Source organism: Homarus americanus, unplaced genomic scaffold (genome assembly GCF_018991925.1).
Source record: "Homarus americanus isolate GMGI-L3 unplaced genomic scaffold, GMGI_Hamer_2.0 scaffold48416, whole genome shotgun sequence".
NCBI classification, from domain to species: Eukaryota; Metazoa; Arthropoda; class Malacostraca; order Decapoda; family Nephropidae; genus Homarus; species Homarus americanus.
The window spans coordinates 330,969-354,880 of record NW_024736097.1 but is presented as its reverse complement, the minus strand read 5'-3'; the positions used below and the strand labels follow the sequence as shown (position 1 = coordinate 354,880).

The 23,912-nt window shown below is 38.3% G+C and overlaps 1 protein-coding gene across 2 annotated transcripts; it reads left to right on the top strand.

Annotated features, from left to right (window-relative positions):
• The first annotated feature begins 237 nt into the window (after positions 1-237).
• On the top strand, positions 238-23,749 carry LOC121871940 (vacuolar fusion protein CCZ1 homolog). Of its 2 annotated transcripts, none has more exons than XM_042374544.1 (10): positions 238-418; positions 7,817-7,914; positions 8,667-8,760; positions 9,111-9,317; positions 10,343-10,518; positions 11,815-11,937; positions 16,978-17,102; positions 19,782-20,049; positions 20,452-20,576; positions 22,188-23,749. In XM_042374544.1, exons 1-10 carry the CDS (start codon positions 338-340, stop codon positions 22,241-22,243), a joined length of 1,353 nt encoding a protein of 450 aa, XP_042230478.1. In that variant the 5' UTR covers positions 238-337; the 3' UTR covers positions 22,244-23,749. The 2 variants fall into 2 exon arrangements, with proteins under 2 accessions (XP_042230478.1, XP_042230477.1); XM_042374543.1 differs by having other exon boundaries at positions 11,815-11,958.
• Positions 23,750-23,912: the final 163 nt, after the last annotated feature.

Here is a 23,912-nt window from a genome sequence, read left to right as displayed (position 1 = left end):
CAAGAAACAGTAGGTTTAAAAAAAAAAAAATTTAGGTTCGAATGTAAGACATCAGCTGAACTTCGTCCGAAAGCTATTACGCAAGTTTGGTTTTAAAGTATTAATAAAAAAAAACGTAAAATAATAATTAAAAACTTACGAGTTGATTATGATTAGGTATATAGTGTAATTTTTATAATTGAATTTATATTTATTATTATAGATAGTTAAGACGAGACTAGTAAGTAAGGAAGGTGGAGTGCAGAGGTTGGGACGAGTTCTCCCTGTGTTTGGGGCTGGTAAAGTGTTTGTCAATCACATATGTTTCTTATGTGTGTTTCAGGTCCAGCTCCTTATAATGTCAGGCGAAAATTCGTCAGAGCCAAAGATTCTGAACCTCTTTATTTTTAATGCCAGCTACGGACAGAAGGAAGGCCATGTGAGTATAATAAAGTGTTGGTAGAGGTGTGGGAGTCTTCACAGTGAAGGATATAATTATCCTCAATACTACACCTATCACTAGCTCTTAACGAGAGTCTCTTCACTATATTCCCTGGTGTTATTTGTTGACATCTTTTCTTATCGGCTGACCTGTAGATTTATTTCAGTACAAGCTGTGAATATACTGTTGAAGGAAGAGGCAAATTATTGTTTGATAATATGCAGTTTACGTATTCAAGACAAGTCACTGATGATGTGTTATATTATGTGTAATACTTGGGGTACACGTTTCTTTTAGTTTGTGTGCTTAATGTTGTTGTATTTTGGGATTTTGGTAATACTGAAGCAGATAGCTAACACCAGAAGTCGTTCGATTTGGTTGAATTTTTTCACAGATGTTGTTTGGATGATAACAAGTATTAAAAATAGTACGGCAAACTTTATCTTAATTATAATTAAGTTTTTATATTTTTTAGTTTTATCTACGATAATAAATTGCCTGTAGTGGGCAGGTTATGAAGGATGAGGGAAATTTCTGGGTAAAACACAGTGAAAAATTGATCATATGACACCAAAATTATGTTAAATGCTTTGTACGAGAAGAAATTAATTATTTACTGTAAATATTCCTAAAAAAAAACCTGTTGTTGGCACATGTTGTTGTCTGACCTTTCTTTGTTTACATGCAACAACTGACCCGCTCAGTGCCAGCATACTCTAATGTCCACAAAAAAATAAAATTACACCATGACTCTAAAACAAAGGAAGTTCAGTAAGGTTAGGTTGGTTTCTTTAGTTGGTTAGGTCAGATTCCATTAGGTTCTGTGCATTATTGTATTATTTTTAGGCAATTGTTGATGACTGACCCACCACCGAATTTAAAAACACTGCAGTTCGCTGTGTTTTGTAGTGGACACTGTCGTAGTTTTGGCAAATGTGATAAAAAGTTTTTATTTCTAAATTAAACCTAACCTAACCTTAAAAACAAGTGGCATAAGCATTGTCAGAAGACCTCACCAACTTAAGAAAAGAAACTTGCCTAACCTTACCGAACTTTCTAGCAGTGAGGCTCCACCCCCTGCCTTTACTGTATGCCCCGTCGGTCAGTAATATACTGTTTGATTTTGTTGGTGTTTATTGTCTCAATACAGAAGGCACCAATACCTGAAATGTACAGAACAGGAATCAACACACATAGGCTACACCATCTCACACATATACTAGTACACAAACTCCAATGACTATATGCTTGGAACAGTACATCTTCCTCTCCCTTTTATTCATGATGACCGTTCTGTATTGCCGTTCTCTTTAGTTCCATGAACGGCCAGGTTTATATTCGTCGCTTGTCTCTCCATCCTTTCGGAGTCATCAACTTCATCCGTTCCAGAGCTTTCAATTCCATCCGTTCCGAAGTTTTCAGCTCCATCCTGGTATTTCTTCGGTTTTACTATAGTACGACGTGGTCGCCTAGCAGCGAGTGGTTCCTCCTCGCTGTTCCCGTCCTGCCTGGACTCGTCCGTCCCTGTCCTCGGCGTGTTGGCAGCTTGGTTGTTTTCCCGGTTTCGATGGGTGTTGTCGGTTCTCTCGGCCGTTTTGTGGCTTCCGTCTGTGTCACGGTCTCCGTTGCCGTCATTTCCTCCTTGGCATCTCCCTGGAACTCTTCTCATCTGGGATGTGCTGCGTAATATCTTCTTGGGTCCTCGCTGTAGAATAGCTGAATTGCCTCGCCTTTCACTTACCGTCCACGGTTTAGGACCATAATTAGTTGAGAGCTTGTCTTTCTTGGTTTGTTTCAGGAGCACTTGATCAGTTGGTCTCAATTCCGCTGGTTTGGACTTATTCCGGTTGTCTGTCCGGAGTTTCAGTTTCTCCTTTTCTCTTTTATCTCTTTTGCGTGCCACATCCCAACATGTCACTTGTGTGTCTTCTAAGTCATGACTCACTTGGGGGAGTTTCACCTTGATGTTCCTTCCCATGAGAAGTTTGGCTGGCGTCTCTCCCGTCATCGAGTGTGGAGTGTTCCTGTAGTGCATCAAGAATTTACCGAGTTGCCGTCTCCAATCTTTCCCCTCAGTATGCATCGCTCGGAGTGCTTTCAACATGGTCGCGAAGAACCGCTCGATTTCCCCATTTGCTTGGGGATGATATGGTGTCACTTTGTGGTGTTTTATTCCCCATTCTTCACAGAACTGTGCAAACTCCTTGGCTCTGAACTGTGGTCCGTTATCTGACACGATGACCGCTGGGATGCCGTGTGTAGTGATGCATCCTTCGATCAGGGTCGTAACGGTATCGGTGTTGATAGTTTTGACCACAAAGGCTTCTGGCCATCGGGATCCTGCATCGATGATTCCCAGTACATAGTCACCACTAGGGAAAGGTCCACATATGTCCACGTGGATTACCTCCCACGGCCCCTTCATCTCAGACATATTCACCGGATTGGCTTGTTTTCTTGTGTCGAGGCTTGCACATGGGATGCATTGTCTGATTGCCTTCTCCACGTCCTTGTTGATAGTTGGCCACCATACCTTGCCTCGGAGTAGCGCCTTGGTCTTGACCATTCCCAGGTGTCTCATGTGCGAGTTGTATCGTTCGTCGTTGTAGTGTTTGGGGCATTACGATCCGGGATCCCCTCAACATGAGTCCTCGTTTTGATGTCAGTTCTGCACGTACGTGTTTGAAAGGCTCCATTAGTTTATCCGTCCAGTCATTTTTGGCGATGGCATCTTCGAGGGCTCTTATAGTCGGATCCTTCCCTGATTCTTCGAGAATTTCAGACAGTGTCATAGCTTTCAGGATCCCGTTGGCAACCACATAGTTGATGAATCCCTCTGCCAGTTTCTCTTCTTCAGAGATTTGAGCATCGAATGGCAGGGGTTGTCTAGACAGTATGTCTGCCGGATTGTCACTTCCTTTGATGTGTTGGACCGTGAAGTTGTACTGTTGCATGCGTAGGATCCACCGGAGTATACTGGCTGATGGTTTGCCTTTCGGGCTGAAGATGGTCGTTAGCGCTTTGTGATCGGTCATGATGGTGAATTCTTTCCCGTAAAGATATAGATGAAATTTTTCACATGCCCAAATTTTTCACATGGGTTTGAGTACCCCTTGGTGGTTTTGGCATAGCATTGCCCCTAGTCCACAATTAGTGTGGTTGGTAGCTGAGGGTTGAAGTGCATGAGTGCCTCGCTCTTCATGACGGCGTTCTTCAGTTTGTTGAAGCACCGCTCTTCTTTTTCTGTCCAGGTCCACTTGCTGTTCATTCTCGTCAGGTTTTTCAGAGGTTCGCTCAATGTCGCCAATCGTGGTATGAACCTGGTCAGGTAGTTGATCAGACCTAGGAAGCTGCGGACTTCCTGAACCGTTTCTGGCCGTCTGAACCTCTTCACGGCTTCGATTTTTTCATCTGTCGGTTTGATGCCCTCTTTGGATACAGTGAATCCATGGAATTCAACTTCATCTATGTGGAACACGCTTTTGTGTTGGGAGATGGTCAGGATGTTCTCCTTCAACTTTTGCAGTACTTTTTCCAGAGCACTGTTGTGTTCACTCGTATCCTTGCCCCAGACCAGGATGTCATCCGCTCCATTCCGACAATTCGGACACTTTTGCAAAATCTGTTGTAGCAGACGTTGTCCTTGTTCCGCGGCTGATGCAATGCCCATGACTAACACCTTGTACCTGTAGATACCGGAGTCGCACGAGAATGTTGTTATGTCTCTCGATTCGGGGGTTAGCTCGATCTGATGATAGTATGAGTTTAGGTCGATTTTTGAGAATTTCGTGGCCCCGTTAATTTCGCTGAGTAGTTGTTCCACGGTTGGTATAGGATGGCGCATGCGTTTCACCGCTTTGTTTGCTATGCAGAGGTCTGCGCATATCCTGATATCTCCATCTGGTTTTGGAGCGGTCACCAATGGGGACACCCATGGTGTAGGGCCTTCCATGCTCTCGATGATATCATTATCTAGCATTTCTTGTATCTTCTGTTCGACTGCACCTCGAATGTGAAATGGTAGTCTCCGAGGTGGCTGTGCGACGGGTTTGACATTTGGGTCGATGTCGAGCTTGATTTGGAAGTTTTTCATTCTCCCCAGTCCATTCAGCGCTGGTAGATGTTGTTCCAGTATCCTCCGGGTTGATGAAGGCATCTCACTGGTCGTATTCCGGTTATTCTGGTGGATACTGAGAAGGCCAAGATCCAAGCTGGCCCTCTTACTCAGAATATTCCCTCCCTGTTTCGCTGTTGTTACCAGGATTTTGTGTGCGACTCTCTTCGATCCATTTGACAGTGTTGCAAAGATCTCTCCTCGGAGTGGGATGGGAATGTTTCCATACGCTTTAGGTTGGATATTCGTTTCCTTGAGTACTATGTTTGGTCGTATTTTGATGATGTGTTCGAATGTGCCCCCGTCAATTAGATTGACGTTTGCCCCTGAGTCAATCAACATCCCGACCATTACGTCTTCTATCATCACCTTTTCCTCTGCAGTGTCGTCTGATGTCACTCTGAACACATAGGTATGGCCATCGTCAGATTCTTTTGTGCTCTTGGACAACACCTGGTGTACGTGATTGTCGTCGTTACCCGTCGAACTGTCCTCCGTCAGTTGTCTGACCCTCTTGTCGGTTATGTTTTTCCTGCACGCGGTGGCAAAGTGGTTGACGATTCCACAGTAGTTGCAATTTTTTCCAAATGCAGGACATTGTCTCTGTCCATGTCGATGGCCAGTACCATTACACCCGAGACAGTTCAGTTTTGGGTTGCGTGGCATATCCTTACTTTGTTGTCTTCGATTGCTTTCCCAGTCCCGCTGCTGTTGTTGTTTGTATCTTGTGTTTACTTTGTTCACATTGGTGCCTTCTTCATCTTGTTCCATCTGGCAAGCTTGGGCTTCAGTTGATTCATAAGTGTAAGCAATTTGTAGAGCTTTCTGTACTGTTATGTCTGTCTCCTTCAGGTATGCACGACGCATCTTATGTGAAGTACATTTCTCCGTCAACTGGTCGATGATGGCTTGGTCAAGGTTGTAGTTATCGAAGTTGCACTTGGCCCCTTGTGTACGTAGGTGGGTTACGCAGTTGTGTGTACTTTCCCCGACCTCCTGCGCCAGCATCCGGAACTTGTGTCGTTCAAATACTTCGTTTGTTTTCTCACTGAAGTATTCATCAAGTGCTATTCTCATTGTTTTGTACGTTGGTTCTTTTTTGTCTGTCGGTATCGCTGGATGCAATGTCTTCATGATTTCCTTCAGTTTCTTTCCTCCATAGAATCTGATGAGTGCTAGTCTTTTGGCATCTTCAGTTATGTTGAATGCAATGAAGGCATCTTCAGCATGCTCTATCCAGTCAGTCCATGCTTGTGTTTGGTTAGTCTCCTCTAGCTCTAGAGGTTGTTGTGTTGGCATAGCAGTGGCCATGTTGTGAATAGATGTATGTGCTTGATCCTCGTCGCCAATTTACTGTATGCCCCGTCGGTCAGTAATATACTGTGTGATTTTGTTGGTGTTTATTGTCTCAATACAGAAGGCACCAATACCTGAAATGTACAGAACAGGAATTAACACACATAGGCTACACCATCTCACACATATACTAGTACACAAACTCCAATGACTATACGCTTGGAACAGTACACCGCCATATTAAACAGAAAGAACTTACTACGGTATGGTGTAATTTTATGTTTTTGTGGTCGTGAGAGCAGCCGTCCGGACAGTGTGGCTCATAAACATACACTGGTGACCAGAAATGATTGGCTCTGTACCACTGCATCACTGCCAAGAAAGACAAAGTACTGTGCGTCAGACAAAGTATTGTGCGCCTATTCGCCAATTATCTACCAAAGGAAGCAATTTCCATGATTATCATATCAGAACTCACTGATGAAAATATATTAAGAGTATAAACATCAAAACAAATAACACTTCGGCATTAGTCATCCATATTAGCCCATTTTTATTACCTATTATCACCCAAAAAACATCAGTGGAAAGTATTAACAAAATCGAACAACTCATTCTGGTGTTAGCCATCTGCTCCAGGATTTTACAAAAACATAAATTTTGAATTGGCCTGAAATGTCATAAGAAGGAGAGTGAGAGAGGGATAAGGGGGTCAGGAAAGTGATACCTTCCGATACAGCTGCTTCCTTAAGGGTTAATATATTTACAATATAAATCAGCCAAACCAAACATAATGAAAGTTAGTTTAGAATTTTCATGTGAAGTTAGGTTATGGCGAGTGACCAGTTCATGTTATCCGCTTTCGTAAATATTTCGGCTCCATTTTCTTCAAAATGACTGTAAACAGACAAACTTCAGTGTTTCAAATAGGTGTTTAGATTCTTAAAATATTTAGCTCACATACAGGTACAGTACTTGTTTTTCCATGATCCTCAAATGGATTTGCATTTTATGCATTGAGATGAATGTTTAAATGCCCATTCATACTGTATCAAGGAATAAAGTGTTGAGTCCATCCTTTACCTTAAATAAGCTGGTGTAGGTTAATGTGTTCAATACATATGGAAATGCATAGAAATTGCATTTTTTTACCCTAGGAAGCCGTACCGTCAAAGATGCTTGCTACTGAAGCTGCCATTTTAAATCACTTGACAACAGACAATGTACTGTAAGCTGGATTTCATGAACAGTATGAACCCCCACTTATGTCACCGTTTGATCAACCAACTTCATTTAATGCTAAATGTGGGGGTTAGGTTAAGTTAGGTTAGAAGAAACCCACAATAGCAAATGAAATATTTTTTTCCAAACAGTTTTGGCGACAAATGTCATCCTCAGTGGAGTTACAGACAAGGATTTAGAAGGACTACAGTTGTTGCTGAAACACTTTGGAATAAACATTTTGTCTGCCAGTGTGGGTTTATTCTCATTCATTGTTGTTTACATTAGGGTGACTCTCCAGTCATTAAGTTAGGTTAGTTTAATAAGTTTAGTATATATATTAGGTTAGGTTAGTATTAGAGTGTTTAACCATCAGATGAAATAAACAGGGATCCTAATCTTCATGAGATTCCGTAAACCAACCAGATGTAATTTAGCGAACCGAACCTAACCTAACCTAGTACTGACCTGACTTGACAAACTTAACCTAACAATCTTATACCAGTATGTAAGGTTGGCTTTGTTGAAGAAGCTTATCATCTGGTTGATTTGTGTTATCTGTTGTCAAAAAATTATGAAGTGTGAAAATTTGTGATTTTAGTCAATTCTACATCCAGTATCGGACTTATCTGTAGTAGATGCTTTGTAAAAGTGTTATTTTAAGTTCTGCACCTATGATTAAGGCATAAGTTAGGGTGATTGATTTTACTTTTGTCATCTGGGAAATTTTGTATTCTTAACTAACCACTTGTTTTTATTTACAGGAACATGAGAAGATATTGTTTTATCACCCCAGTTCTAGTGACTTAGACACTCAAGTACGACAAGTGGGTTTGGCCGAGGCAATTACTAGGTTTTCAAGGTAAGTGATCATTATATACAGATTAATAATGGATTTTCCTAAGGGAGGTAGAATCATAAGGATCAGTCAAATACATTATTGCATGAAGCTTGGTTTTTGTGTTTTATAGGCTCACTAACCCTATATCTGTACATGTCTTTTACATTTGTTAAACATTGAATAATTGTTCATCATTACGATGCTAATGTTTTTAAAATACCAGTACAGTACAGTACTGTATGTCTATTCATTCAAATAACCTTATTATTGCCATGATTATAGGGTCAGCCACCTTTAGGTTGAACCATAATTTTGTGGGACTGAAACTTTTGTTGTTCTCTTGCATCTCCACTCCTTGTGCTCGTCTTCAACAAGCTGCTCATTTGATGTTCACCTATTTTCCTCCTAAAGCCACAGCTTTCTTTACCTCTTTCATTCCTTGGTACTTCAACCATTTTTCTTTTCATTACATCAATACAAACACCTCAATCTTCTTGGCTTTTATTTCTTTTTTTGTAATGAAATATAGATACTGGGTAACATCCACACAGTGTTCTTGTTCCAAAAATATAATGGGAATTTTTTCTGTGTTTTCATACTTTTTCAGTGAAGTGTTTCAGTATGTCCCGTTTGTCTTTAATGTAGTTACCCAAACTATGCCTGAAAACAACTACAATCTTTGCCTCTCCTCTCCAGATTCACAGTCAGATGTACTGTACTTACAACAGGTGGAATATACTATTGTATAGGTTAATATTGATATATATTTTCAGAACTTTCAAGAAAGATGGTGACTGTGAAGGAGTGCACACACAGAAGACAAGGCAGGTGTTTTACCAGGCAGAACCTGATGTATGGTTGGTTTTGGTATGTATAGAGCATCATTATGGTACTATACAGTAATAAATAAGGCTTGCAGTTTTAGGCACACCGAAATGTTAAGGAATTAATATGGTAGCATTTAGAAATCAAAGAACCATTTACTAATTTTTTGTCAGTTACCATAAGTGTTTTATTTGGTAATTATCCTATAGTGTATGATATATGTGTGACACTGTACAGATATGAAACTGGAAAAGATCCTGTTAATTGGAAAGTTATGTGTTATAGTTAGAATGATATAATTATTATAAGTACCTGTACAGTATAACTACAACTGAGTATTAGATCAGTGCTGTAAAATTATGGCTCTTCTGTACAGTATCTTATTCCTTCAGACAGTTGGCATTGGATGGATTTCCAAAGTGCGTGAAACAGGGCCAGTGCGAGAATACCAGAGTGAGGGTGTGCAGGATGTGGTATTGCGGGCAAGACTCATCAGCCTGTACCGATCCTTCACGCTGCAACACGCCTCCTTCGCCAGTGTTTCGGCATCGGCAGGGCTACACAGTTTAAGATCAACTCTCAACACCTTTGTAAATTCTGTAAGTCTTTTGCCATTTATGTTGTACACCTGGATAACAGACATATATTAATCCTTAATAATTTTATTATGTTTAGTTTAGACACACACACAAACATATTTACAATACAAGTAAAGGAAATTACTGTCTTTAGAATAAATGGCTCCCTGTCCTAGCCTCGAAAATGCCAGCAACTTTAAAACTACCCATAGACATTCTTGGGTACATCCAGGGTGTCATCTGCGAATAATAGAGGACCTCAAAATAAAAATCCACGAACTTGGGGGCCCCCTGTACTTATTACATTCTCTCTGAAAATAATTTAGTTTTCATGTTTGTTCAAGACATCTTCAGGTCATGAGACCCACTAATCTCCCACCAAAGAAAGGGTGACCTGACATTCCATCAGGTCAGTAATATGAGACCACTAATCCCCCACCTAACGTTGAGTCGGGTCATGTCCCCAAAAATACTTTGGAAATGATTTTCCGAGCAAATTTCTATTTCCTCTATCGGAGAGTTCCAGGTTTGAGGAATTCCAGCTAACGGAGATATAAGTACAGTATACTTATATCCTGGCTAATGGAGATATTACTGTAATTAGGTTATAACATCACATTGTATACCAGATGTGACTAAACTTACCTTCTTTCTCAAGGTCTTGTGATACATAAAGTGTCATTTTTCTTTCAAGGTGTATACTGTACATACTGTATGGTATAGCATTTTGTTTCAGTTAAAGTATACTGTATGTTGTATAGTTTCTTTAGCATTACAGAATTTTCCTTTTATTTGTAACTTATTTGCATGTTGCTCTTTCCATTCATATTGTATGCATAACATTTTCATTTAATACATACTTTTTCTTGGTAAAGTTAGTACTGTGCTGCTTTTCTTGTTACAGAACCTCTCAGTGTATAACCTTTCTCTGGTTGGTTGGTGTGTCCAAGATGTTCTCATTTTCCTGCATTTAGAATTGTTCCCTTTTTTTTTTGTTACCTGTGTATATATATATCACTGTGTCTCATGCAGTTTGTGTCTTTCAGTACCTGTCGTCAGTGGAGATGAGCGGTGGAGACATCCTGGCAGTGTGGTCAGGGGTTTCCTTCTTGCCACTTGACAGACAAACATTCTTGAGGATTCATTGCTGCCTCTCCCTTCTTCAGTCATCTTTCCCAAATATCAGTCATACAGCCTTCTTCTACAATCATCATGTCGTCTGGTGTGTATATTAATAGAACTTTCATATAAATGAGTTGCTCCTTAACATAAATCATGTAATTGTAAACACTTGCTCCAGTCGTAAATTACTTGTGCAAGATGTCTGTAAGTAATATGGAGTTCTTTAAAAGTCATGTTTTTACTGTCTCACCTCCCATGTTTGGATTCCTCCTCATTCAAGATAAGGTGCATATCCCAAGAATCTCTGTACATTATGGAATAGATTTTTATTATTAAGTAAGGTGCAAACATCCTGAGATGAGTATGAACCTTGCTAAATCAAGTGGAAACCCTAGCACTGGGTGTCTAAAACATACAAAAGTGAAGAATTTATGTCTGTGAAAGAACAAGTACCACTCTTTGACAGGTGAAGGATGCAAAATGCACAAGTTTGCGTGAGCACTTGTATCCTCACATTCTACACCTTGCTCACTTTATTCATTGAAGCAGTTCCAAAGAATCTAGACCTTACTTAGTACTGTGTAGCCATGTTTGTTTTAATTTCCTGTATTTCAGATAAATTTATTAATGAGCATTTTGGGTTTTAGAATGTTGGGGTTAGACAGGCTAGATTATATACCTGTTGGCAATTGGGTCACCAGAGATCTAGCCTATCTCTTGGTCTCTGCTGGCTGGTGCCCTGGGTTTACAGTGGTGAAGCGGGGGGGCAAGGCATCCTGTTCTGGCTTTACCTAACAGTTGCCATCAGGTAATCACGGCTAACCCATGCAAGCTTGGAAAATGTCCATAAAATATTGATGATGACATTTCTGTTTTTCATGTCCCTGGATCTTTTGTGACCTTTGGCATGTCAGCTCATTTACAATGATTGATGCTTGAGTCTTTTATGTTAGCTGAGTACTAAATGCTTAATTCTTTTGTGTTATCTCTGTAACTCATAAGGCAGACTGCAGCCAATTGGATTCTTCTCACATGAAAATATGGTTCATTTGGTGTTAGGTCTGCCACTGAAAGCATGGCTCTTGTCAGATTGTCATGTTGTAAGAGGTGTCTTATTAGGCTGTGTTTGACAGGGTGGCAAAGTTGTTATGTAGAGTTACTGTAACAGGTGTACCTGATAGACACATCCAACATTGTGAGAGGGAAAGGTGGAACACTATATGAAGAAAAAGAGAACATGGGAGGGGATGAGAGGGAGCATGGAAAGGAAAAGAGATATACAGGGTACAATATAATAATAGGGTGACCTGGATGGTCTTTCATGGCCTACCCATCAGAAGGGAGCTTTCCAGGGGATTGAGATGTTACAGATAACAAGTATATAAATATATTTCAGGTGTGGTTTGGGAATGGAGGACCTTCGATCTCTTTCTCAGTACCTGAATAATCAGCTGCTTCCAGGCCGCCTGGAAGCCAGTCATCAGAAATCTTCCTCCACACCCACTAGCTATCTCGCCAGGTACAAGATCCCTAAGTACAAGTACGTCTAGTGCATGATAGATGTGAGGTAGTCTGCACGATGTAGTATCGGAAATTCTTGAATATTTGGAAAACTTATTCTCTTTACAGTGGTACTTGCTTAACACTGACATGTGCAGGAATACCCCCGTTATCACAAGGGATGCATTCATAAAAGTCATTGCAAATAATGAATTTGTGAATATCGGCAGTTTTCTCATAAGAATTAATGTAAATTGATGGGGATGCATTCCCAGTCGGCAACTTTCATCGCATATTTATAATATACAGTATACTCCTCATTATTCGAGGCTATTAGGGGCTAGGGTCGCGTGTATACTGTAGTCCAATAAATCTGAGGAATAATAATAAATTTACTAATAAATAGAATAAAAAATAAAAAATACCACATTGCCAGTTGGCAATAGTTTCTCTACAACATTAATCTTTCCTCCCACAATCCATGGGCTAACGACCGTGCATGTATGAAATGTTTATTCCCTCTTTGTTTTTGAGTTTATGGTAATAATTTTTTTTTGCACACTGTATGAACAATTGTGTATGCATGTAATTGAGTAAAAAATATATATATATAATATATGAAAATTATGTACAGTATATCTACCAGAAATTACGAGTTTAAAAATAAAAATAATGCAGCTCACAGTTTAGCTCAGTAGGGGGAGGATGATCCCAGCCCCACACCTTCCTCACCACTCCTCTCTGCCTCTCCCATAATCTGTACACTTACTCCCACAGATGTAAGAAATGTTGATGATAATCATTTATTTATTTAATTTTTTTTTTTTCACTTTCTGTATGAACAATTGTTTGAGCATGTAACAATAAAAAAAGAAAGAATAGAAATACTGTAGTACATACATTCAATCGAAATAACGAATTGAAAAATAACAATAACACAGCTTCGCTTGGCCGGAGGAGGGAGCGTGAATTTTCACTCACATTCTCTGTGTAATTGGTCCCATTGAATTTAATTAATTTCTAAACCGCAAAAGGCCTTATGTGCGGAAAAAAGTGCTCGTGTCAAGCGGGCCTTACACAGGCATATGAGAAATACAACTAGCTCGCCCGGTTTGAAATATTACAGTAGGGTATCATAATTTATCTTTTGTGGATATCAAATAGGGGCATCAAAATATCAATTGCGGATAAACAGGGTTGTGAAAGGCGAGGTATTCCCGTATTATCTTTTGGCCACCACACATGTCTTTCCTTTGGCCTAAACACTTTACATATTCAGATCTTACATCAACCTTCATATTTTCTACTAATATTAATTTTCACGACATCTTTTATTTTGTCCATTCATCTTCTGTCTTTCAGCATTATGTTGAGGGCCATGCTTTGGTTATGTGCCATCCCATTTCCTTCAGTTCTTCATGAAAAAGAAAACCTCTCTTGCCATAGCACAGGGTGACCAGATTGAAGAATAAACACAAACTAACCATTATGGGTGCAGCTGCCTGTTTGCCACCTGTCATAAGGGTGACTAGTTTGTGCCCAGGACAACCCTTCCTGTATTTACGTGCAGCATTGAGCACTATGCCTCTTCGTGTACTGAAAAAAAGTTCCAGCCTACAATGTGCTGTAGCCTCACTACCCCTAATCTGCCATTAGGCATATGTGATCCATTTTTGCTTTCTTCTTTTTATTTGCTGTCATTCATTCTCTCATTGATGTAGTAAATGTGGTGTTCCCTTTGACAGTGTAGCTCTATCCTTGTAGCTTCAATCTGCCTAGCATAACCCATCAGCAGCTTGTTCATCCCCAGAAACCAATTGCTACTGTGCTTTCTCATCATTTACATATACAGTACTTGTACTATCTGTCTAGTGCCTTCTTCCTTTTATATCATCCACTTATAATTAAACTTTCTTTTGGTTAATCATTGATCTTCCATTTTGTCAGTACCTGTACATTCATACCACTTTAATAATAATGCTGTAACACTAATAATAGGTGGTCTTTTGTTTTTCAAAAGTGCCAGTTCTTCTAAAGAATTCATTAGTGCTCGAAACACTACTGAGTCAAGGACCTGAGAAAAAAAAAATATATATACATATATATATATATATATATATATATATATATATATATATATATATATATATATATATATATATATATATATATATATATATATATATATATATGTATATATATATATATATATATATATATGTACAGTCATGCACCGTTTAACGTCCGACAGAACAATGTCCGATTGCATATACGTCCGTGGGCACCCCCCCCCCAAAGAGAGAGAGAAAAAAATAAGTGACGCCTGCTGGACCACCACTCCACGACCCCCTGACGAAGACACGATGATCCTCCCCATACTGGTTAGATATTATGTGTTAAAGGAATATGCTTCCTTACTTAGGCTTTTTTAAGCATTTGCCTACAGGTGAAATGTTAACCTACATCTATTGAGGATAAAATCTTTCACCTACAAATTGACAATAACACATTTGCTGTAATCAGACATATCTAGTTGCCTCAACAATTGCAAGTTGCAATTGGGGTTGCAATTTCAAATTCTGTGGCATTACTAAATATAGTAAAGTTTCTGGTGCACTCTAAGATAAAGAGAGAAAACGGAGGACTCAGGCGTCCTGATGTGAGAGAAAACGGACTCGTGTGACAGGGACCAAATAAAAAAAGCATAGCTACAAGTTTTGTGGACTACAGTATTATGGTACAGGGGTCCCAAGTGACAGCACTAGGATCCCGCTTCCTCTATCAAGGAATAAACAATTAAAATTTAAATTGAAAAAAAACATTCAAATAAATTACTATCTTACAAGAATCCCTCCAATGTAAGTTATATTCATCCAGGTCATTTGGGTGGAAAATTATGAGAAGAGCTTAGTCACTCTTAAGTAATGATAAATAAACACGCAGGCAGGCCTTCAACGCCAACTGTCAAATCTTATCTCAAATAAATAAACAAACAAATGCCAGACATTCTGTCACCTCACCTCCCACCACCCTCCTGTTCAAGATAAAAGATTGGTGATTTCTTTATGTTTATTTTATATAATATCTCAGACTAAAGTTAGGATAATATAATTTGCATTGCTGAAATCCTTGCAAGACAGAGATTAATTTGAATATAAACGTCATATATTTTGCTCAATATATAAAAAATGTAGAACAGTGTACAATACTGTAGTACATTTTATAAAAAGTTTTTCAACTGTATTTTTGGGGAGATTAACATCGATTTCTTAGTGCAAAGCTGGAGTGCACATGTACTAATTTGATTACGGTACTAAAATTGTTTTGTCCATTGCAAATTATAGCATGTTTATATTCAAATTAATCAGTATGTTATCAGAATCCCAGCTATGTTAATTCTATTCACCCAGGTCATATCACTGGCATTTTAAAATGAGAGAAGCTTAGTAGGACTGTTAAATAAACACACAGAGACCTTCACCTCAAACTTATCACCTCAACCCCCTCACCCCCTCGCTGGGTGGCGGGGCCGGCAGTCCCCCCCCCCCCCAGCCAGGCTTTTAGGCTTACAGTTTTTATCTTATATAATATCTCAGATTAAAGTTAGGAGATAATAATTTGCATTGCTGGAATCCTTGCAAGACAGCCAATAATTTGAATATAAACGTCATATATTTTGCTCAAGAGATAAAAATTTTTGTACATTAGTGTACAGTACTGTAGTACATTTTATAAAAAAGTTTTTCAATTGTATTTTTAGGTAGATTTACATAGATTTCTTTGTGCAAAGCTGGAGTGCACATGTACTAATTTGATTCCGGTACTAAAATTGTTTTGTCCAGTGCAAATTATAGCATGTTTATATTCAAATTAATCAGTATGTTACAAGAATCCCAGCTATGTTAATTATATTCACCCAGGTCATTTCACTGGGTGAGCATTCCTGCCGAAACAGGAATGCTCACATTCCGCGGTGCGTGTACCCCTTTACGCGGAGAGCAGCTGGCGAGCCACGCCATTTTTGGATCCAAACCTCCCGCCATCTCTCCCGCCCTCTCCCGCCATCCACCATGTTGTGTAAGCGGTGCGAGCATGGTGCGCACAAGGTCGCCCAGTCATCAAAACATTACCGAGTTCTTCACCCGCCACCCACCACAGCCGGCCCAAGTCAGTGATAGTGATAATTATAGTGAGGATATGGACTTATATGGACTTTGAGGGGTTTGACAAAGAGGCCCTGCAAGCCTCTGTGGTGGATAGTGATACAATTGATACAAGTGATACAGGTGAGGGCCAATAATCTGCCCTCTGCCTCGGAACCAACCCCCCATCCCCGTGTGCCCAGCCATCTTTTCTACTAATGTAAGTGTTAAAAAACCTAATATTATTGATATTTCTCTTAATTATTAATTGTGTGTGCATACCATCATAAAGTTAAGATAATATTTTTACGACAACATAGTTGTGTGTCGTCAAAAAGTGGAGTTTGGGGGTCGGCCTGGTCTCTATTTCAATTAATCCCATATGTTATGTTGTTCACTTTACGCGTTTCTCACTTTACGCGGTACCCTGTGGGTTGTATTAACCGCGTAAAGTGAGGGTTGACTGTATATATATATCTACACTACAAGTTTTGTATACTGTATGTGTTGTTTAATTAAGAGTTGCATGGTGCATATTTAGAGAAAATTTATTATGATTAATGACATAAGTTATAAAAAGGCTCAGTTTTCTTTCCAGTCTCAAGAAAGACAAAATAGCATAAATACCCAAAGTTCATATAAATCTACAAGTACTGTAACAATGTTTGTACCCTTCAGCTGACAGTCATTTGCATTACTGGTTACATAGTAGGGAAAAATTTATTCACCTGAAAAGCAGCACAAATGTTAGTAAACTGTTTTAATTGTTGGGTTATCATCATTTATTTCTTATTTCTTCCATACATACAACTAATTTTTGACAAAATTATGAGGGAAATAAAGATAATATTTTCATCCAGAAGTTTCAGAGTAGCCAGTGTTCAGTACAGTACTGTACTAACAGAACTTTACCTCAGGTTTGTAGGTATTGGGGTGACTCCAAGTATTCAGATACACGTGTGTGGTGAGGATGGCGAACTACAGTCATATCATCTACTAGTCTACACCTTAGCTGGAGCTACTGTGTGTCTCACTCTCCCAGGTATTGTGACTCATTTACATTATAGTACAGTGTTTCTCACCTGTAGATGAGGTTGACTCTCTTTTCTTTATTCATGCAAGCCTCTAGTGTTGCATGGTGGAAATCAAATGTAACATAGTCTCTGCTTTCATGTGCTGTCATCCATTCTCTGTGACTGTTGTATCATTTACTGCCATTCATCCCACACCTGGATTGGAGAGATTTTTCCCAGAATTTTTCTGAAGGCTCATTTTTTTTCCCGGCTATTGGTGAGTTCTGAGGATCAAACATTTCGCTAACGGAGAGAAACTGTATACTGTACAGTACTGAAGTAATGAAAAGAGATGTATCAACATGTCCATATTTGAAAATTATACTTGTACTGTATGTACTTGAAGATGAATAAGAATGAAAGAAAAAACGATATACTGTATGTTAGATGTATACCTGTACAGTACTGTACTGGTACGTATAATGTAAACTCTTCTACAATACAAAATATATGGAAAGGACAAAGGAATGAAAAATAACCTAATACTGTAGTGTAGGGTATTTGAATACTAAATTAATATTAATATAAAGATAAAAATAATGAAAATAATTTTCCCATGGTATGAAAACACAGCTGATAAACATATGAGGCATTACCTACTGTATAACAAGGGCTACCGTATGAAACAAAAGTTTTGAGAAAAAACGTGATTTAAATTTATTTTCTATTCTAATAATAATAATAATAATAATAGTTACCGGTTTAATGAAAAAGTCGGCAGCCCGAAGGCTGAAAATATACATTGGACAAAAATAACTTATTACATACAAAGACAACTAGTGAACTACAGTAGTTTGCTAAATCGAGCAAAAGTAACGGAAATTTCTATTTAATGGAAAGGGGTGGCTTGAATTAGTTCATTAAATCGAGAAAATACTGTACTTGGTGTTATCATACAAAACTATGTATGTTATGGTACGTAGCACCCTGCTCGGCCGACCTTTCACTCGGCTCTGTGTAACATTTTTGGAAGAAGCCTCGATATCACTTTTTAAGAAGATCGCATTTCTGCTCACCACATGATAGGGCATAGAAAATGAATTTTCCCTAAAATGTCTAGGTCGCCCTTAGAGGTAAAGCCTCGTATCATATACCTGTATGTACGTCAAAATGTATATTGTGGTACTGGGTAAGTACGTGAATAAGTATATTGAAAAATCTAGCAACAAAATGCATGTTGAAGTATTTGGCATCTGTAAACTTTGTGGAAACTCAATAGGCTACACAATTTATGCTGTGCTTCTGGCAACCATTTCTTATCTTCTGTATATAGTCTTTGGTGGTTGGCATGTAAAAGAAAAGGTCAACTCTCCTGTGGGGCTTTTTTTGACTAATTTTAGAGCTTCTTGGGGGCACCTCCTCATCATTCTTCATTAACTGGCTTTGGAATACCAGGTAACACGGAAATAGAAAACTCAGTTTGTGAAAAAGATCTAGGTGTATTTGTTAGCAACGACTTGAAACCTAGAAAACAATGTATTAGCGTTCGCAACAAGGCAAACAGGATTCTTGGGTTCATATCTAGGTCTGTGAGTAACAGAACTGCTGACGTTATCTTGAAACTTTACCTAGCATTAGTGAGGCCACACATGGATTATGCGGTTCAGTTCTGGTGTCCTTATTATAGAATGGACATAGATTCTTTGGAGAGAGTACAAAGAAGAATGACAAAATGATCCATAATATTAGAAACCTTCCATATGAAGAAAGACTGAAAAGCTTAGGCTTGCATTCATTAGAGAGGCATAGAGTTAGGGGAGATATGATAGAGGTGTCAAGTGGGTAAGTGGGATTAACAAGGGTAAAATGGAAGATGTTCTGAAGCTCAGTAATAACGAAATAACTAGAACAAATGGCTTTAAATTAGATAAATTCCGATTCAGAAAGGATATAGGCAAGCACTGGTTTAGTAATAGAGTTGTGGATATGTGGAATAGGCTACCGAGTGCTATAGTAGGATCGGGGACGCTAGGGAGCTTCAAGACGAAGTTGGATAGGCACATGGAAGTGCTGGGATGGGTGTGAAAGGGATCTGCCCTGTATGGGCCAGTCGGCCTCCTGCAGTATCCCACTTTCTTATGTTCTTATGTAAAGATTGTAAGCCAGAAGAGATAAGATTGTCCGAAATCCATTTTTCCAGTAAAGTCCATAGCCAGGCAGCTCACTCTTCCTGCTCCCTGGGTGTCATGGTTTAAATCAGTTGGCAGAGTGGGAGTTTTTGGTCCACTGTGTACTAATTCATCAGTTATGGCCACTAACAGATCTTTTTTCTACAGTGGACAATTGTTACACCAAGACCCACCATTGATGGCTGATAGTGTTATAGAATGGTGAGGAGAACTGGTGACCCATTGTGATTCATATATTACCTTGGTTCATTAACTGGGTGTTATCCAATTTTTCCTTATTTGACAGCCTTTTATTATTAGAAGTCACCTGATTGTTGGGTCTGCTAAAAATTAGGATTTTAGAATCAATCGTGCCATTTTTGGGGGACTCCTTGGTCTCCAGTTATTGGTGGAAGAAATAGGTACTTCAACAGCAACCTTTTGCTTTTAGGATTTATTCTTCCAATTAGTCAGATATGAAAATCACTTTGAACCATTTACATCTATGAAACTAATTGTGTTGCTGTTTTCATTCCTCAGAGACAGAAACATTAACACCATCAATATATGAAAAAATTGATCGACTATTAGAAGCCAAAGTGTCACAACTAGCAAGCGACATAGGGGAACAAATTAACAAGAAAGGCAGCGCTGGAACAAGTTGTGACAGCAGTAGCAGCAGCTCTTTTAGATACGTCTACCATAACCATATGAACCTTGCCACGAAGACGACTGTTCATGGATCAAACCAATCTCTACCTGTGGAAGTGATGAGAACAATAGGGGACATGTACACTGATATGAAAAAGTTAGTGTGTGTAATATAACACTTATTTAATTAACTGACTGTCACTCTACTTTACATTTTGTTTTTCTTCCCACAATATAGATTTCGTACCCATGATACCTTACATGAAGATTTGTTCATTGATCAGTATGTTTCAGAACTCTCTTAAATGAGTACAGTTCAGTACAGTACTCATTGAGGTATCTGGCTCCTGATGCCAAAGTTTCTGTAGGTGGCCTTCCTGATGATCACATCTCTAGGATTATTCTCTCATCCAACAGTTGTTAGCCTTTGTTTTGAGATTTCTTTATCTCGTGATCAACACACAAGTGAAGAAGTAAATATAATTGCTATATTATTAAACTAGTAGAATAGCTTATCACTTATCAAAAGAGATGGTATATTTATTTCTTTATGTTTCAGGTGCAATAGTGGAGAATTAGTTGTGAAAACATCCCAAGATCACTGGGTTGTAGGACGTAGTGGAGATGGTAGAGAATTTTATGTTGTTGTCAGCCATAAAAATGCCAACCTTGTAGAGGTCACAGGTGAGCAGTTGTATTTATTATTGTTAGTGATACACAATGTACTACGGGAATACCTCGCTATTTGCAACCCCACTTATCCACAATTGATATTTTAACATCCCCATTTGACATTCGCAAGCATACCTCTCTTATTCGCAAAGAAAAATTAAGAGACCATACAATAATATTTCAAATCGCACAGGCTAGCCCGCTTCACACTAGCGCAGTTTAGAAATTAATGAAGTTCAGTGAGACTGTTTACACGAAGCATGTGTGGGAGACACTCATCTCACGCTTGTATCTGTACTTCCAAACAGCATTGTGAAAATACACGCCGAGCATTCTATAATATTCCATATGGCAATGGAAAATGCTAGTTTAAATGTTTACAATCATTTATAACCATCACACACACACACACACACACACACACACACACACACACCCACACACACACAGTGTTCTTTTGTATTATTTTTATGGTATTGTAGTAATTTTATTGTGGATGTGGAGTGTACCTGCATATAAAATAATAAGTTGCTATTGAATACGAAATATGAAGAGCGTAGCTGTGTACTGTATGTGTGTGATAAATGAACGTGTGTGTGTGGCTTGACAGGTCGCCAAGTTAGACTACTCCTGTAGCTACATCCCTCTAGCTCCTCCCCCTACCAGGCTAAGCTATGTGTTATTGTTATTTTTCAACTCATATTTTTGGGTAGATATATGTACAGTAATTTGATTTTTTTTTTTTTACCTTGTTATGTGCACACACAGTTGTTCATACAGAATGTGCAAAAAAATAAAAATAAACATAAGGTCAAAAACATAAAGGGGATAAACATTTCTTACACGCATGTAGTTAGCGCACAGATTGTAGAAGGTGGGAGGAATGTTGAATATCTTAGCCGGTGCTTGTAGTGAACCTATTGCCAACTGGCAATGTGGTATTTTTTCTTTTAGTTTATTTACTAATATAATTTTTATTTATTCCTCACTTTCACTAGTACAGTACTACAGTATACACTTAACCCTGGTCCATAATAGCCTCGGACAATAAGGAGTGTATATTGAAAACTATGTGGTGAAAGTTGATGGCTGGGAATGCATCCCCCATATTTATATTAATTCTTATGGGGAAAAGTGCCCCAACATTCGCAAATTCGTTATTCGCAATTACTTTTAGGAACACATCCTTTACGATAACCGGGGTATTCCTGTACGTACTGTAATTTTATTTGGTTACTTATTCACTAAAAGGTTGACTTTGGTATTATCTGTCCATGTGGGAGGGAAAGCTGGTGTTGTATATTAGAGAGAGAAAGGGGAAGGTTATGGGTAATAGAGAGACTTTAAGAAATATGTAGTGTAGGCCCTGTAGGGCAGCATGGAAACTCTTGTCACTGATATGCCCTAAGAGGAGAGTGACTCAGGGCTGTGTGGTATTGGAGATAAGAAGATAATATTTGTCCTTTAAATATAAGATTGTGTGTGTGTGTAAAGTTAAACTCATGATTTACCAATATCTTTTCTTTGATGAAAAGTTTTTTCATATTCCTCCCAAAATTTTATTTTACCCTGAGCAAAATATTATTGCATGTAAATTCATTTATGTGATGTTCTTTTTTCCAGATGAAGTTAACCGTATGTGTGCCAGCCACTTCAGTAACATCTTCATGATAGAATGATACTGGTAGAGACGGCTTAGATCATAAGTTTTTATGACTTAGGGTCCCGTTGATCTTCAGGTATTTTTGATACTAGGTCATATTGATCATATGTTTTGTACAGGTTCAGTCCCAGTCCATATGATTGCCAAAGCTTAATACTATATCATGATGGAGTAATGATCCATTAGCATATCTTCAAACCCTTTTTGTATTTATATTTAATTTTATAGGAGAAGTAATGTACTTTTACACCCTTTTCCCCAAGAGAGAGAGTTCATATGATGATGAGGGTCATTATATGAGCCATGCAGTTTATTAAACTATGTTTGGCCATCCCAGGCAGAATTTGCTTCAGAGTACAATAAAATAGCTCCAGTAGATGCTTGGATTGAACCTACTTTTAGCAACCTTATCTGTGGAGGAGTTTCTGACAGTGTTGTGAAATTACATTTTAAAATAGGACCTACTTAATTATAATTCTCTTGTATGTAGGTTTGATTATAATTTCCCCGGGTATGATTCCTTGGCTCAGTATTTTCTTTGTTGATTAAAGTTTATGTTATGCCATTCCTTCAAACTTGATTTTTATTTTATTTTATTAATTTGTTTTTGCAAAATTTTTCCTGCTACGATAACCAGTTGGTCATACTCTCTGTCTGTAAGTTAGTTTCATGTGCATATTAATTGAGAAAACTGCAAGTACATAAATCTGTAATGGTTTATACAGTATTAGGCTATATACTGTACCTTATAGTATTAGGCTATATACTGTACCTTATACAAAGACTTTGGTTGGGAGCTTTATAGCCTCATTGGTCCTTGGGAATTATTTAAGGTTTTACAGAGAAAGTATCTGTTAAGTGGCAGTGTGAGAAACCATCCATGCTTACCAATAAGTTGTAGCTAATTTGGGCTTTCTGAAGGCCATGTTGATGTCCTGAATGTTTATTGTACTCCAGCGTATGAAAGTTAATACGCTTCTCTCTAAGTGAAGTGGTTTGTGCAACTGATATGGGGATTCATTTTAAAAGGATATGTTTTACTGTTAGAAGTATTTATTATTTTCTATTTTCATATTTATGAAGTTTATATGACAGTGAATGAAGGGAGAGCCTGTCTTGATCTTTATTCTGCCCTCCCACCCACCCTGCATCATAGTGGGTAAAGGCTTGCAAGAATAATTTATATATATATATATATATATATATATATATATATATATATATATATATATATATATTATGATATTTTAAAAATTCTGTACAGTGCTGTTCCCCCAAATATTGGAGAGATAATGTTTGTAAGTTTATTATTATATACAGTATAATGTAATTGAAGAACTTTATATGTCATTCTTGAGGTGTACATAATTATGCTTGGATTTTGGAGAATGATTCTAATGTCAGAATGTATACATGTGCTACAACAAGTTTTTATCATCATTGTTTTGTTTAAATATGCTGTGATTTTACAAATTTAATGTTTAGAATAATTAAATTCATAAAATGCAGTATTTGAATCTAATCAGTGTTTATCTGTAATTGTGAATCCTCTATAGTAAGGGCTGGTGTTTTTTGCTCCCCAAATAACTAATGATTGGTTCAGGTTGCATTGTTAGGTACAAGTTTTCAAAAAGAAGTCACTTATCTGTGTATGTACTCTACAGTATCCAGTGTTGACCATTTAG

Coding starts and splice junctions, on each gene's coding strand:
- LOC121871940 (XM_042374543.1), top strand. CDS start 338: ATGTCAGGCGAAAATTCGTCAGAGCCAAAGATTCTGAACCTCTTTATT. Junction 7,915..8,666: donor GCAATTACTAGGTTTTCAAG/GTAAGTGATCAT, acceptor ATATATTTTCAG/AACTTTCAAGAAAGATGGTG. Junction 17,103..19,781: donor TGTGTGTCTCACTCTCCCAG/GTATTGTGACTC, acceptor TTCATTCCTCAG/AGACAGAAACATTAACACCA.